We start from the raw sequence: 14,789 nt of genomic DNA on the forward strand, positions 1-14,789 counted from the left end.
AGTGGCCCCTCCAGTCCAACACTCTGTGTCACATAAGAGCATAAGAGAAGCCATGTTGGATCAGGCCGATGGCCCCTCCAGTCCAACACTCTGTGTCACATAAGAACATAAGAGAAGCCCTGTTGGATCAGGCCAGTGGCCCCTCCAGTCCAACACTCTGTGTCACATAAGAACATAAGAGAAGCCCTGTTGGATCAGGCCAGTGGCCCATCCAGTCCAACACTCTGTGTCACATAAGAACATAAGAGGAGCCATGTTGGATCAGGCCAGTGGCCCCTCCAGTCCAACACTCTGTGTCACATAAAAACATAAGAGAAGCCCTGCTGGATCAGGCCAGTGGCCCCTCCAGTCCAACACTCTGTGTCACATAAAAACATAAGAGAAGCCCTGTTGGATCAGGCCAGTGGCCCCTCCAGTCCAACACTCTGTGTCACATAAGAACATAAGAGAAGCCCTGTTGGATCAGGCCAGTGGCCCCTCCAGTCCAACACTCAGTGTCACATAAGAACATAAGAGAAGCCCTGTTGGATCAGGCCAGTGGCCCCTCCAGTCCAACACTCTGTGTCACAGAAGAACATAAGAGAAGCCGTGTTGGATCAGGCCAATGGCCCCTCCAGTCCAACACTGTGTGTCACAGATAAGAACATAAGAGAAGCCATGTTGGATCAGGCCAATGGCCCCCCCAGTCCAACACTCTGTGTTACACATAAGAACATAAGAGAAACCCTGTTGGATCAGGCCAGTGGCCCCTCCAGTCCAACACTCTTTGTCACAGAAGAACATAAGAGTAGCCATGTTGGATCAGGCCAGTGGCCCATCCAGTCCAACACTCTGTGTCACAGAAGAACATAAGAGAAGCCCTGTTGGATCAGGCCAGTGGCCCCTCCAGTCCAACACTCTGTGTCACATAAGAACATACGAGAAGTACTGTTGGATCAGGCCAATGGCCCTTCCAGTCCAACACTCTGTGTCACGCATAAGAACATAAGAGAAGCCCTGTTGGATCAGGCCAATGGCCCCTCCAGTCCAACACTCTGTGTCACATAAGAACATAAGAGAAGCCCTGCTGGATCAGGCCAGTGGCCCCTCCAGTCCAACACTCTGTGTCACATAAAAACATAAGAGAAGCCCTGTTGGATCAGGCCAGTGGCCCCTCCAGTCCAACACTCTGTGTCACATAAGAACATAAGAGAAGCCCTGTTGGATCAGGCCAATGGCCCATCCAGTCCAACACTCTGTGTCACACATAAGAACATAAGAGAAGACCTGTTGGATCAGGCCAGTGGCCCCTCCAGTCCAACACTCTGCGTCACATAAGAGAAGCCCTGTTGGATCAGGCCAGTGGCCCATCCAGTCCAACACTCTGTGTCACATAAGAACATAAGAGAAGCCATGTTGGATCAGGCCAATGGCCCCTCCAGTCCAACACTCTGGCCGTTTTCCCACTTAGCGTTTGCTCCCCTTATTCCCCGGCGCAATTATCTCCGGATCATTTTTCTCGTTTTCCCACTAGTGACTCTTTGCGGAGTCGCCTTCCCTGAAGCCCCGGCTCAAATCGTTTTCCCACTGGCATCGGCTTGAGTTCGATGCCCTGTCAATCATTTTTTTTTTAAGCGCAAGTCTGGTTGCGTAATGACGTACTAACGTAACATCGAGCTGTTCCCTCCCCTTCATTTCGTGGACAAACCGCATCACGTGTGCTGCTGCTGCTCATGGATTGGCTGCAGCTGTAGAGTCCTCCACAGTCCTTTATGTATTAACAGAAGCATTCCTAGCACTATATTCCCCCCCCAAATTCTGAATTTGCGAAATATCGCAATAACGAAGAGAGAGAAATCGAGGGGTTTGTGTGTGTGTGTGTGTGTGTGTGGCAGCTTCTTCCCTTCGCTCCCTCCCGGGTGGCGAAGCTGGGATTTCCTCCGCTCTCTTTCCCCTCTCCGGCTGGCGCTTGCAACGGGGGACCTGACTGATTCCTGCTGCCAGAGCTCCCCCCCCCCCGCCCCATTCTCTCCTTCCCCTTCTGTGGCGGGTGTGAAGAGCGAGCTCCGTCTATTTTCTAACCGAGCGGAATGTAGCCAGGGAGAAGAATGCAGGACTCCAACTTCCCATTTTATACATGGCGATTTTGTGCAGGTCCAGAAATCCTGGTGGCACAGCTGAGGGAGGCATTCCGTTTTTAACACACGCACATGAACGCTTTGGCCCGCACCGGCACTAGATTCCCCCCCCCCAACAATGGAGAAGCGCCGCCGCCGCCAAATGTCTCTGGGCGGCTGGGCTCCCTTTGCCAAGGCGGCGGCGGCAGCGGGAAGCCGGCGGGGTCAAGCGGGGCGCAAATGGAAGTGAAGTGGGGGGGTTTGAGCTGGGGAGAGTCGAAGCTGCCGGGGCCCCTCCGCCGGCCCGCTGAAACCGCCTCCTTCCCGCTCGCCCTCCCCAAACTAGACCCGAAACGAACTGGCTGGAAAAGGCCTGCTGGGGGGGCTGCCGCGGTCCCCCCACCGGGGCCCCTAAAGGGAGAAGAGGCGGGGGATAACGCAACAGCGAAATAACGCAACTATTCCAGGAGGGGTTTTTTTTTTTCCCTTTGTTAATTTCAAAATATCGCTATTACGCAAAACTGTGAAGTTTAAAAAAAAAAAATGGCCGCGCCGGCACTTCGGGGAAGCGCCGCGAAAGGCTGATGATTGGCCAAGGGGGTGGATGGGGTGGGAGGACGGAAAGGGAGAGGGTGCCGCCCACAAAGCAGTCGATCCGGCGTGGATGGATTTCCCACAGCAAACTCCGCTGAGTGGATCCGGAGGTTTTCGGAAACTACGGCAACATGCTGAAAAACATACTCCGGCGTAAAATCCCTGTAGCGCCGGAGCAAACCGCAGCGCCGGAGCAAGATGTGCGAAATCCAAGAGAAGATCCGGAGGTAAATGGGGCGCTACGACGGAGCAAACGCTAGTGCGAAAACGGCCTCTGTGTCACATAAGAATTTATTTATTTATTTATTTATTTGTTTGTTCGATTTATATCCCGCCCTACCCCACCAAAGCGGGCTCAGGGCGGCTTACAATACAGAATGCTAACACTAAATCGGTTTTAAAATACATTAATAATTATACAATAAAATACATAAAAATACATAAAACTCACATCAATATACTACTATGCCATGCTACCTCTTCTTTAAGTCAATTCTTCAAGTATTCCAGTGTTCAAAATTCTGATGTTCATAAGTTTAAATATTCAGGCATCCCGATCTCAATCAGTTGTATGCCAACCGGAAAAGGGCTGTTTTACAGGCCCTGCGGAACTGTTCAAGGTCCCGCAGGGCCCTCACCTCCTCACCACCAACAGGGGGCTGCAATTGAAAAGGCCCTGTCTCTGGTCGCTTTCAGACGGGCCTCCTTTGGCCCAGGAATTATAAGGAGGTTCTGAGACCCCGATCTCAGGACTCTCTGGGGAACATGTGGGGAGAGATGGTCCCTAAGGTAGGCAGGTCCTAGGCCATAAAGGGCTTTAAAGGCCATAACCAGCACCTTGTACCGAACTCGGTATGTTATCGGCAGCCAGTGCAGTCCCCGAAGCCCGGGCTGAATGTGCTCCCGTCTAGGGAGCCCTAACAACAGCCAGGCGGTGGCATTCTGCACTAGCTGCAACTTCCGGGTTCGGCACAGGGGCAGCCCCATGTAGAGGGCATTGCAGTAGTCCAGCCTCGAGGTGACCGTTGCATGGATCACTGTTGCCAGGTCGCCGTTCTCCACGAAAGGGGCCAACTGGAGAGAAGCCCTGTTGGATCAGGCCAATGGCCCATCCAGTCCAACACTCTGTGCCACACAGTGGCCAATGTGTGTGTGTGTGTGTGTGTATATATACACACACGCACACACACATATATACATACATACATATACGCACACACACACACACACACACACATCTATCTATCTATCTATCTATCTATCTATCTATCTATCTATCTATCTATCTATCTATCTATCTATCTATACACACACACACACACACTGTGGCTAATAGCCAGTGATGGACCTCTGCTCCATATTTTTATTCAATCCCCTCTTAAAGCTGGCTGTGCTTGTAGCCGCCACCACCTCCTGTTACCTTATTGCACAAGTTAAGAAGACTGCAGATTTATACCCCGCCCTTCTCTCTGAATCAAGAGTCTCAGAGCAGCTCACAATCTCCTTTCCCTTCCTCCCCCACAACAGACACCCTGTGAGGTGGGTGGGGCCAAGAGGGCTCTCACAGCAGCTGCCCTTTCAAAGACAACTTCTGCCAGAGCTATGGCTGACCCAAGGCCATTCCAGCAGCTGCAAGTGGAGGAGTGGGGAATCAAACCCGGTTCTCCCATATAAGAGAGCTCTGGCTGACCCAAGGCCATTCCAGCAGGTGCAAGTGGAGGAGTGGGGAATCAAATTCGGCTCTCCCAGATAAGAGAGCTCTGGCTGACCCAAGGCCATTCCAGCAGGTGCGAGTGGAGGAGTGGGGAATCAAACCCAGCTCTCCCAGATAAGAGAGCTCTGGCTGACCCAAGGGCATTCCAGCAGCTGCAAGTGGAGGAGTGGGGAATCAAACCTGGTTCTCCCAGATAAGAGTCCGCACACTTAACAGATACACCAAACCCTTAATAGGGTTGCACTGCACAAAAGGGTTATAGAAATGTTCTCAGATAAATGAGTAAGGTCCATACTGCGGTCCATACTGATGGGTGCTGCGTATTGTAATCAGGATCCTATCTGCGTAATTCCTGTACTGCTTAATGCATCATGTGAATACCTATGCTGTGATTCAGTTCCCTCTGGAGGCTCCAGACATCTGAAACCCTAAAGCACTGGGCATTTTGTTGTCTTTCCTGACTCACTCTGTGTCATCTGCTTTGTGTCTCTGGGAGAAAGGTGGACTATAAATAACATACATAGAATTGTAGAGTTGGAAGGGGCCTCAAGGGTCATCTAGTCTAACCCCCTGCACAATGCAGGAAACTCACAAACCCCTCCCCCTAAATTCACAGAGGTCTTTCCCATCACCTCCTGCCTGGTCCTTTTAACTGGATGTGCCAGGGATTGAACCTGGGACCTTCTGCATGTTGAGCAGTTGCTCTACCACTGAGCCCCAGACCTTCTCCATTAGTCTCCAGGGTCTCAGGCAGAGGTCTTCCCCATCACCTCCTGCCTGGTCCTTTTAACTGGATGTGCCAGGGATTGAACCTGGGACCTTCTGCATGTTGAGCAGTTGCTCTACCACTGAGCCCCAGACCTTCTCCATTAGTCTCCAGGGTCTCAGGCAGAGGTCTTCCCCATCACCTCCTGCCTGGTCCTTTTAACTGGATGTGCCAGGGATTGAACCTGGGACCTTCTGCATGTTGAGCAGTTGCTCTACCACTGAGCCCCAGACCTTCTCCATTAGTCTCCAGGGTCTCAGGCAGAGGTCTTCCCCATCACCTCCTGCCTGGTCCTTTTAACTGGAGGTGCCGGGGATTGAACCAGGGACCTTCTGCATGCTGAGCAGAGGCTCTACCACTGAGACCCAGACCTTCTCCATTAGTCTCCAGGGTCTCAGGCAGAGGTCTTCCCCATCACCTCCTGCCTGGCCCTTCTAACTGGAGATGCTGCTGGGGATTGGCCACAGCTAAACTGAGGCTCCTCCGCTGAGCCACAGCCTCTCCCCCTGGCCTCTGGGCTGCAAAACCAAGTGGTTGGTTCTGCGTCTCTGCTGAGGGTGTGCGTCACCAGTTCTGGGTCCTGCTAAGGGCTCTGGGGTTCACCACCTGGGCGAATAGTTTAGAAGGTCAAAGACCAAAGGAAGAGAGGGGGACAAACTTGGACCTGAAGGAGAAGAGAAAAGACTGGATTTCTACACTACCCAAAGGAGTCTCAGAGTGGCTTACAATCTCCTTTCCCTTCCCCTTTTGGTGTAGTGGTTAAGTGTGCGGACTCTTAGCTGGAAGAACCGGGTTTGATTCCCCACTCCTCCACTTGCAGCTGCTGGAATGGCCTTGGGTCAGCCATAGCTCTGGCAGAGGTTGTCCTTGAAAGGGCAGCTTCTGTCAGAGCTCTCTCAGCACCACCCACCTCACAGGGTGATATCTGAGAGCCAGTTTGGTGTAGCGATGAAGTGTGAGGACTCTTAGCTGGGAGAACCAGGTTTGATTCCCCGCTCCTCCACTTGCACCTGCTGGAATGGCCTTGGCTCAGCCATAGCTCTGGCAGGAGTTGTCCTTGAAAGGGCAGCTGCTGTGAGAGCCCTCTCGGCCCCACCCACCTCACAGGGTGTCTGTTGTGGGGGGGAGGAAGATATAGGAGATTATCAAAGATTTCAGGTTTTCACGGCTGGTAACATCATTAGGGTTTGTAGAATCTTTCGGGATCAAGCGCCGTGTTCTACTGGAGAAAGTTTTTCTTCCAGACGTTTCGTTCTCAGCTGCGGAGAACATCCTCAGTGGCGTTGCAGCCGGAGCAGGCGCTCAGCCAAGAAGGTCAGAGCGCCTGCTCCGACTGCAACGCCACTGAGGATGTTCTCCGCAGCTGAGAACGAAACGTCTGGAAGAAAAACTTTCTCCAGTAGAACACGGCACTTGATCCCGAAAGATTCTACAAACCCTAATATAGGAGATTGTAAGCCACTCTGAGTCTCTGATTCAGAGAGAAGGGCAGGATATAAACCTGCAGTCTTCTGCTTCTCCCCACAACAGACACCCTGTGAGGTGGGACTGAGGGAGCTCTGACAGAAACTGCTCTTGAGAGGAACAGCTCTGAACGAACTTGTGGCTGACCCAAGGTCACTCCAGCAGGTGCAAGTGGAGGAGCGAGGAATCAAACCCAGTTCTCTCAGGTAAGAGTCCAAACACTTAATCACAACACCAAACTAGCTCTCTGTCAGTTTGGATAGGACTGTCAGTTAGGACTGTCAACGATTTTGCTCCCTCAGTGGAACTGCTCCGGAGGAATTGGAGGAGTTGGAGGGGGAGCGACGCTCAGCCTCAACGAGGAACGGAGGCCCCTCCCCAAGATGGCGGGGAAGGGGGAGGCGTGGTCAGCTGGGCCACCATCCCTCGGTCTCCACAGCCCCAAAGGCCAAGCTTCCTGGTGCAGATTCAGCAGCTGCACGACTTCTACTTGACAGCTCAGATTATTCCAGCTGCATCTGGCTGAAGAGGCCTGAAGGAAGAGGGATTGGGGGGCGGTGGAGACCTTGATCCCTTGTTCCCGGCACTGCGGAGTTGCCAAGGTCCCTGGGCACTTTATCACACCGGACAGCTGGAGGCAAGGGAACGGCTGGTCCACAGACTCTCTTCCTGCCAAAAAGGGCTATTATTTTGCAGAGCTCTCAAGATCTACGTAGGGCACCAAGCCCAAGCCAGAGACTCTCCCCGCAGGAAGGCAAAGCTGGGAAGGCAGACACCCCTGACCGGATTGGAACCCCAGGTACCATTCGCACGGCACTCAAAAGGTGTCCTGTGCAGGACTGGGTGATCCCAGCCCCCACCCTGAAAGCCAGCGGTGTCAGGAATCCCAAACTTGGTATCTGATGCCACCCATCCCTGTCTCTCATTTCTGTCTGGTCCTGGAGAGGCAACTGAACTTCTGCACCAGTGTTTGAAATCCATGACGGGCAGCAACAAACCAAAACCGAGTTTAAAAAAGACAGGCTGGAGATGAGGTGAACTAAGAACATAAGAGAAGCCCTGCTGGATCAGGCCAAAGGCTCATCCAGTCCAACACTCTGTGTCACATAAGAACATAAGAGAAGCACTGCTGGATCAGGCCAATGGCCCCTCCAGTCCAACACTCTGTGTCACACATAAGAACCTAAGAGAAGCCCTGTTGGATCAGGCCAAAGACCCATCCAGTCCAACACTCTGTGTCACACATAAGAACATAAGAGAAGCCATGTTGGATCAGGCCAGTGGCCCCTCCAGTCCAACACTCTGTGTCACATAAGAGCATAAGAGAAGCCATGTTGGATCAGGCCAATGGCCCCTCCAGTCCAACACTCTGTGTCACATAAGAACATAAGAGAAGCCCTGTTGGATCAGGCCAGTGGCCCCTCCAGTCCAACACTCTGTGTCACATCAGAACATAAGAGAAGCCATGTTGGATCAGGCCAGTGGCCCCTCCAGTCCAACACTCTGTGTCACATAAGAACATAAGAGAAGCCCTGTTGGATCAGGCCAGTGGCCCATCCAGTCCAACACTCTGTGTCACATAAGAACATAAGAGAAGCCCTGTTGGATCAGGCCAGTGGCCCCTCCAGTCCAACACTCAGTGTCACATAAGAACATAAGAGAAGCCATGTTGGATCAGGCCAGTGGCCCCTCCAGTCCAACACTCTGTGTCACATAAGAACATAAGAGAAGCCCTGTTGGATCAAGCCAGTGGCCCATCCAGTCCAACAGTCTGTGTCACATAAGAACATAAGAGAAGCCCTGTTGGATCAGGCCAGTGGCCCATCCAGTCCAACACTCTGTGTCACATAAGAACATAAGAGAAGCCCTCTTGGATCAGGCCAGTGGTCCATCCAGTCCAACACTCTGTGTCACATAAGAACATAAGAGTAGCCCTGTTGGATCAGGCCAATGGCCCATCCAGTCCAACACTCTGTGTCACATAAGAACATAAGAGAAGCCCTGTTGGATCAGGCCAATGGCCCATCCAGTCCAACACTCTGTGTCACACAGCGGCCAAAAAAACCATGTGCCATCAGGAGATCCACCAGTGGGGCCAGGACAGTAGAAGCCCTCCCACGGCCCCCCCCCAGCACCAAGAATACAGAACATCACTGCCCCCAGAGAGTTCCATCTATATCTTACAGCTAATAGCCACAGATGGACTTCGGCTCCAGATGTTTATCCAATCCCCTCTTGAAGTTGGCTATGCTGATGGTGCTCCGGTCGCCAAGACAGAATGGCTCGCCCTCCCAGGGCAGATCGGCTCATCCTTTTCCAAAGGGCTTTTAGACTCTCCCTGTTGCAACTTTCTACTGTCTGCCCTCCACACACAACCCACCCCCCTCTTCCATTGAGGCAGATGACTCATTCTTCTTTGCTGACTTGAACTTTTCCTACCAGTTTTATGGCTTGCTTTTACTGTTTTACGTTTGTTGGAAAGGGGAGACATTTCAAATATAAGAAAGACAGCCTCCCACTTCACTCTCTGGCCCAAGAACGTGCCACCCAAGGGTGCAAGCAACAGGAATGAAGACAGAGGAATGCATGGCCCTTAGAAAAAGACAACTGCAGATTTAAACTCCACCCTTCTCTCTGAATCAGAGTCTCAGAGCAGCTTACAATCTCCTATATCATAGAGTGGGAAGGGACCTCCAGGGTCATCTAGTCCAACCCCCTGCACAATGCAGGAAACTCACAAACCTCTCCCCCTAAATTCACAGGATCTTCGTTGCTGTCAGCTGGCCATCTAGCCTCTGTTGAGAAACCGCCAAGGAAGGCGAGCCTACCACCTCCTGAGGAAGCCTGTTCTACTGAGAAATCGCTCTAACGGTCAGGAAGTTCTTCCTAATGTTGAGGCGGAAACTCTTTTGATTTGATTTCAGCCCATTGGTTCTGGTCCTACCTTCCGGGGCCACAGAAAACAATTCCACACCATCCTCTATAGGACAGCCCTTCAAGTCCTTGAAGATGGTGATCCTATCACCTCTCAGCTGCCTCCTCTCCAGGCTAAACATCCCCAGCTCCTTCAACCTTTCCTCATAGGACTTGGTCTCCAGACCCCTCACCACCTTCATCGCCCTCCTCTGGACCCGTTCCAGCTTGTCTAGATCCTTCTTAAAATGTGGTGCCCAAAACTGAACACAAGACTCCAGGTGAGGTCTTACCAGAGCTGAGTAAAGCGATACCATCACATCACGTGATCTGGACACTATACTTCTGTTGATACAGCTCAAAATTGCATTTGCCTTTTTAGCCACCGCATCACACTGTTGATCTCAGGGGTGGCCAAACTTGCTTAATGCAAGAGCCACATAGAATAAATGTCAGATGTCTGAGAGCTGCAAGACATGAACGTCAGATGTTTGAGGAGGGCAGGAAGGGAGGGAAGCAGGCAGGAAGGCAAATAGGGTGAGGAAAGAGGGAAGGCAAACAGATGGAGGAGGGAGAGAGAGGTGGAAAGAAAGCAACTTCAAATGCATTCTCCAAGCTGCTGGCTGGCTTGGAGAAGTGATTGAAAGAGAGAAACCTGTTCTCCAAGCCAGGTGATGGGTCAGTGGCGGTTTCAAGAGCCACACAATATGTATGAAAGAGCCACACTTGGCTCCTGAGCCACAGTTTGGTCACCCCTGTCCTATATCATCTCCCCCCACAACAGACACCCTGTGAGGTGGGTGCGGCATGGGGAGCAGCTCACCCCAGTCTGCTTTCCCCCAGAAGCCAGCTTCAAATGGTGCATATTCTAGCCCAGTCCATTGGCCCTCTGCTGGACCACAGCAACAACAGAGAGCCAGCTTCCAGCAGATATTATTTATTTATTCAATTTAATGAATCACCCCATCCTAGCTGGCTCTGGGGGAGACAGAACTTCACTGCAGAAGGGGCAAAACTAGCCAAGTGCAGCTTTGTGGGAAAGCAAAGTGGTTTCTTTGAGGCTCCACAGGCCCAGAGACAAAATCCTCCACTCTATAAAGCCACAAACGCAAGCCACATCAGCAGGGAAGTTCTCTCTCGATACTCAAATGTGGCAACTACTCTGGGCCACAACTGGTCCAAGGAGCCAGGCTCACGGCCTGGCTACTGCAAACTTCCCATCCTCCCCAGCTTCTAGCTTGCAAGAATTGGATGGCCGATGCGCATCAACGCTTGCTTCTCTTAACAAAATGAAAACAGAGGTTCTCGGAGCATCAGAGCCCGCGGAGGGTGTCCGTTTTGCAGCCTCTTTGATTCGCAGACAAGGGGAACAGCTACTGCTTGCCTGGTGTATGCCCTCTCAGCCAGCACCCAGAGGGTCCCTTGGACATATGAACATATGAAGCTGCCTTCTACTGAATCAGACCCTCCGTCCATCAAAGTCAGTATTGTCTTCTCAGACTGGCAGCGGCTCTCCAGGGTCTCAAGCTGAGGTTTTTCACGCCTACTTGCCTGGAGCCTATTTCTTTGGAGATGCCGGGGATTGAACCTGGGATTTTCTGCTTACCAAGCAGATGCTCTGCCACTGAGCCACCGTCCCTTCCAGCCCCTGGCGTCAACTGCGCATTGCAAGAGCCCTCCTCCTTGACAAGCTGTACGTGCTGCGATCAGAACCTTTAAAACCAGCAGAGTTTTATTCGAGGGATGAGTTTTCAGGAGCATGCGCTCTTCTTTGAGTGCAATGAATGGAATTCCTGTTTTGCTATCTCCGAAGAAGGACACCTGCACGGGAAAGCTTGTTCCCTCCGGGGGATGCAACCTGGTTGGGCTTCCAGGTGCCCAACTGGGCTCCACCTTTGCACTGCAGTCCTTTCCGAGGCATTTCCCACCAGCTATTCGGGGAAGAAGCGCTTTGAAGAGGGCAGCCTGCACTGAGAAGCTCAGGGGAGTCAGGGGGCCAGGCCAAAGTCCCGCTGGGGTGCATCGCAGCTGGGCCACCCCCACCCGGGGCAGGACAGAGAACAGGAGCCCCCCACTCCCTGGCCAGCCAGCCCGCCCGCCCTTCCTTGCACAGTACTCTGCAGGAGGCCTTTCCTTCCTTCTAAGCTGAGTTAGCGTGAGCCAGCTCACAGGTTTTTAGCCTCCAGCTCACACCTTTTTGTCTCAGCTCAGGAAGGAGGACCCCCAGAGCACGCTCATTCATGCAGCAGCTCCCAACCTTCATGCCAGCAGCTCACATACGAGAATTTTTGCTCCCAAGACCCTGCAGCATTGGTTGCCGCCAGCGTTTCCTCTCAGCTGAGCCAGCTCCCAGGTTTTTAAGCCTCCAGCTCACACCTTTTTGTCTCAGCTCAGGAAGGAGGACCCCCAGAGGCACGCTCATTCATGCAGCAGCTCCCAACCTTCATGCCAGGAGCTCCCAAATGAGAATTTTTGCTCACAAGACTCTGCAGCATTGGTTGCCGCCAGCGTTCCATCTCAGCTGAGTCAGCGTGAGCCAGCTCCCAGGTTTTTAAGCCCCTGGCTCACACCTTTTTGTCTCAGCTCAGGAAGGAGGACCCCAGAGCACGCTCATTCATGCAGCACTCCCAACCTTCATGCCAGGAGCTCCCAAATGAGAATTTTTGCTCACAAGACCCTGCAGCATTGGTTGCCGCCAGCGTTTCCTCTCAGCTGAGCCAGCTCCCAGGTTTTTAAGCCTCCGGCTCACACCTTTTTGTCTCAGCTCAGGAAGGAGGACCCCCAGAGGCACGCTCGTTCATGCAGCAGCTCCCAACCTTCATGCCAGGAGCTCCCAAATGAGAATTTTTGCTCCCAAGACCCTGCAGCATTGGTTGCCGCCAGCGTTTCCTCTCAGCTGAGCCAGCTCCCAGGTTTTTAAGCCTCCGGCTCACACCTTTTTGTCTCAGCTCAGGAAGGAGGACCCCCAGAGGCACGCTCATTCATGCAGCAGCTCCCAACCTTCATGCCAGGAGCTCCCAAATGAGCATTTTTGCACACAAGCCTCTGCAGCTTAGAGGGAACCGTCCCACCCCCCACCCCACCCCACCCCGCTCCCCCAGCTGCTCTTCCCGGCCTTGCAAGGGGAGAGAAGGAGGAGAGGCAGTCCCCGGTCCTAAGAGCACCCCTGCCAGGCCGAGAGGCTCCAGGCATCCACTGCAGCAAAACGGGAGCTTTGGGAGCCCGAGGCGGGCTTGCACGGGACTTGCAGGCATTCACACGTGCACGGTAGTTCCGTGTCGGGTGCAGCCCGCCTGACCTGGGAGGGAGGGAGGGAGAGAGAGAGGGAGGGAAGAGCGGTCCTGCTCACCGTCCGGCGCAGCTCCATGGCGCCGCTCTGCCCCTGACGGGCTCCAGCCTGCTCCTTCCCCGGCTGCAGCCCCGCCCCTCACGCCACTGGCCCTCGCGCGCCGCTCCTCCCCGCCCGCCCATTGGCCCGGCCGGCCCTCGTGGCCACGCCTCCTCGCCCTCCGCGCGCGCGGCTGAGTGGGCGGGGCCGGGGCGCGCCTTAGCTCGCCTCGGGGGGAGGGGCTTGCTGGCGAGGCCACGCCCGCTGGGCGGTGACGTCACCGCAACAGAGCGCGTCTTGCCGCGCCCGGGAAAGGGAGTCAGCCGCGTGTTTGGGCGCGGCGCGTTCACACGTTGTCTGCGTTGCGTCTCTTTTGTTCTCCAGAAATGGGTCAGACTTGGTGGAAATCAAAGGCGTCGTTGCACAAGGATCGCGCTCTTGACTTGGAGGGTTTGGGGGCTTTTTTGGACCAGCCCTGCTGCAGACTTTTCTGCGCGGGTGAATAGGATCGCACCTTACAAAAGAGCCCCGTGGCGCAGAGTGTTAAAGCTGCAGCACTGCAGTCCCAAGCTCTGCTCGCGACCTGAGTTCGATCCCCGGCGGAAGCTGGGTTTTCCAGGTAGCCGGCTCCAGGTTGGCTCAGCCTTCCATCCTTCCGAGGTCGGTCAAAGGAGTCCCCAGCTTGCTGGGGGGAAAGCGGAGATGACCGGGGAAGGCAATGGCAAACCACCCGGTAAAAAGTCTGCCGTGAAAACGTTGTGAAAGTAACGTTACCCCAGAAACAGAAACGACTGCTGCTTGCACAGGGGACTACCTTGACCTTAAGAGCCCCGTGGCACAGAGTATTGCAGCCCTAAGCTCTGCTCACGACCCGAGTTCAATCCCTGGCAGAAGCTGAGTTTTCAGGTAGGCGGCTTGAGGTTGACTCAGCCTTCCATTCTTCCAAGGTCGGTAAAATGAGTACCCAGCTTGCTGGGGGAAAGCGTAGATGACTGGGGAAGGCAATGGCAAACCACCCTGTAAAAAGTCTGCAGTGAAAACGTTGTGAAAGCAACGTCACCCCAGAGTCAGAAACGACTGGTGCTTGCACAAGGGACTACCTTTACCTTTTTAGGGATAGTCTTCATTAGATATGTATCTTGTGGGTTAAAACGGATAAAAGGAAGTGCTTCTTCACCCAAAGGGTGATTAACGCGTGGAATTCACTGCCACAGGAGGTGGTGGCAGCTACAAGCATAGATAGCTTCAGGAAGGAATTGGATAAACTTATGGAGCAGAGGTCCATCAGTGGATATTAGCCACAATGTGTATACCTATGTGTGTGTGTGTGTGTGTGTGTGTGTGTGTGTGTATATATATATATATATATATATATATATTTGGCCACTGTGTGACACAGAGTGTTGGACTGGATGGGCCATTAGCCTGATCCAACATGGCTTCTCTTATGTTCTTATGCCCAAACTTGGAAATTGCATCTTATCCAGTTTCAGTGAAGGAAATGATCTTGTGTCCTGGACTGGGATTTTGCTACTGGATTTATGTGAATATGAGAGCCCCGTGGCGCAGAGTGGTAAAGCTGCAGTCCGAAGCTCTGCTCACCACCTGAGTTCGATCCCCAGTGGAAGCTGGGTTTTCAGGTCGCCGGCTCAAGGTTGACTCCGCCTTCCATCCTTCCGAGGCCGGTCAAATGAGTTCCCAGCTTGCTGGGGGAAAGCATAGAATGACTGGGGAAGGCAATGGCAAACCACTCCGCAAAAAGTCTGCTGTGAAAACATCGCGATGCAGTGTCACCCCTGAGTCCGAAACGACTGGTGCTTGCACAGGGGACCTTTCCTTTTACCTTAACCTTACAAAAGGGTTCCCTGCCTTCCTTGGATAAATGATTCGGGAGACTGTGGTCCATACTGCTGT

The 14,789-nt window shown here is 53.2% G+C and overlaps 2 protein-coding genes across 2 annotated transcripts in view; one reads left to right on the top strand and one right to left on the bottom strand.

Annotated features, from left to right (window-relative positions):
• ADCK5 (aarF domain containing kinase 5) overlaps window positions 1-12,941 on the bottom strand; it is a 41,772-nt gene extending 28,831 nt beyond the window's left edge. Inside the window, exon 1 of the mRNA XM_060243152.1 lies at window positions 12,897-12,941. Within this exon, the coding sequence (XP_060099135.1) occupies window positions 12,897-12,914 (18 nt within the window). The 5' untranslated portion in view covers window positions 12,915-12,941. The remainder of the gene's footprint in view (window positions 1-12,896) is intronic.
• The window catches only part of SLC39A4 (solute carrier family 39 member 4), a 256,216-nt gene that overhangs the window by 155,286 nt on the left and 86,141 nt on the right, over window positions 1-14,789 (top strand). The window lies entirely within an intron of this gene.

The sequence above is a fragment of the Heteronotia binoei genome, chromosome 7, assembly GCF_032191835.1.
Source record: "Heteronotia binoei isolate CCM8104 ecotype False Entrance Well chromosome 7, APGP_CSIRO_Hbin_v1, whole genome shotgun sequence".
Lineage (NCBI taxonomy): Eukaryota > Metazoa > Chordata > Lepidosauria > Squamata > Gekkonidae > Heteronotia > Heteronotia binoei.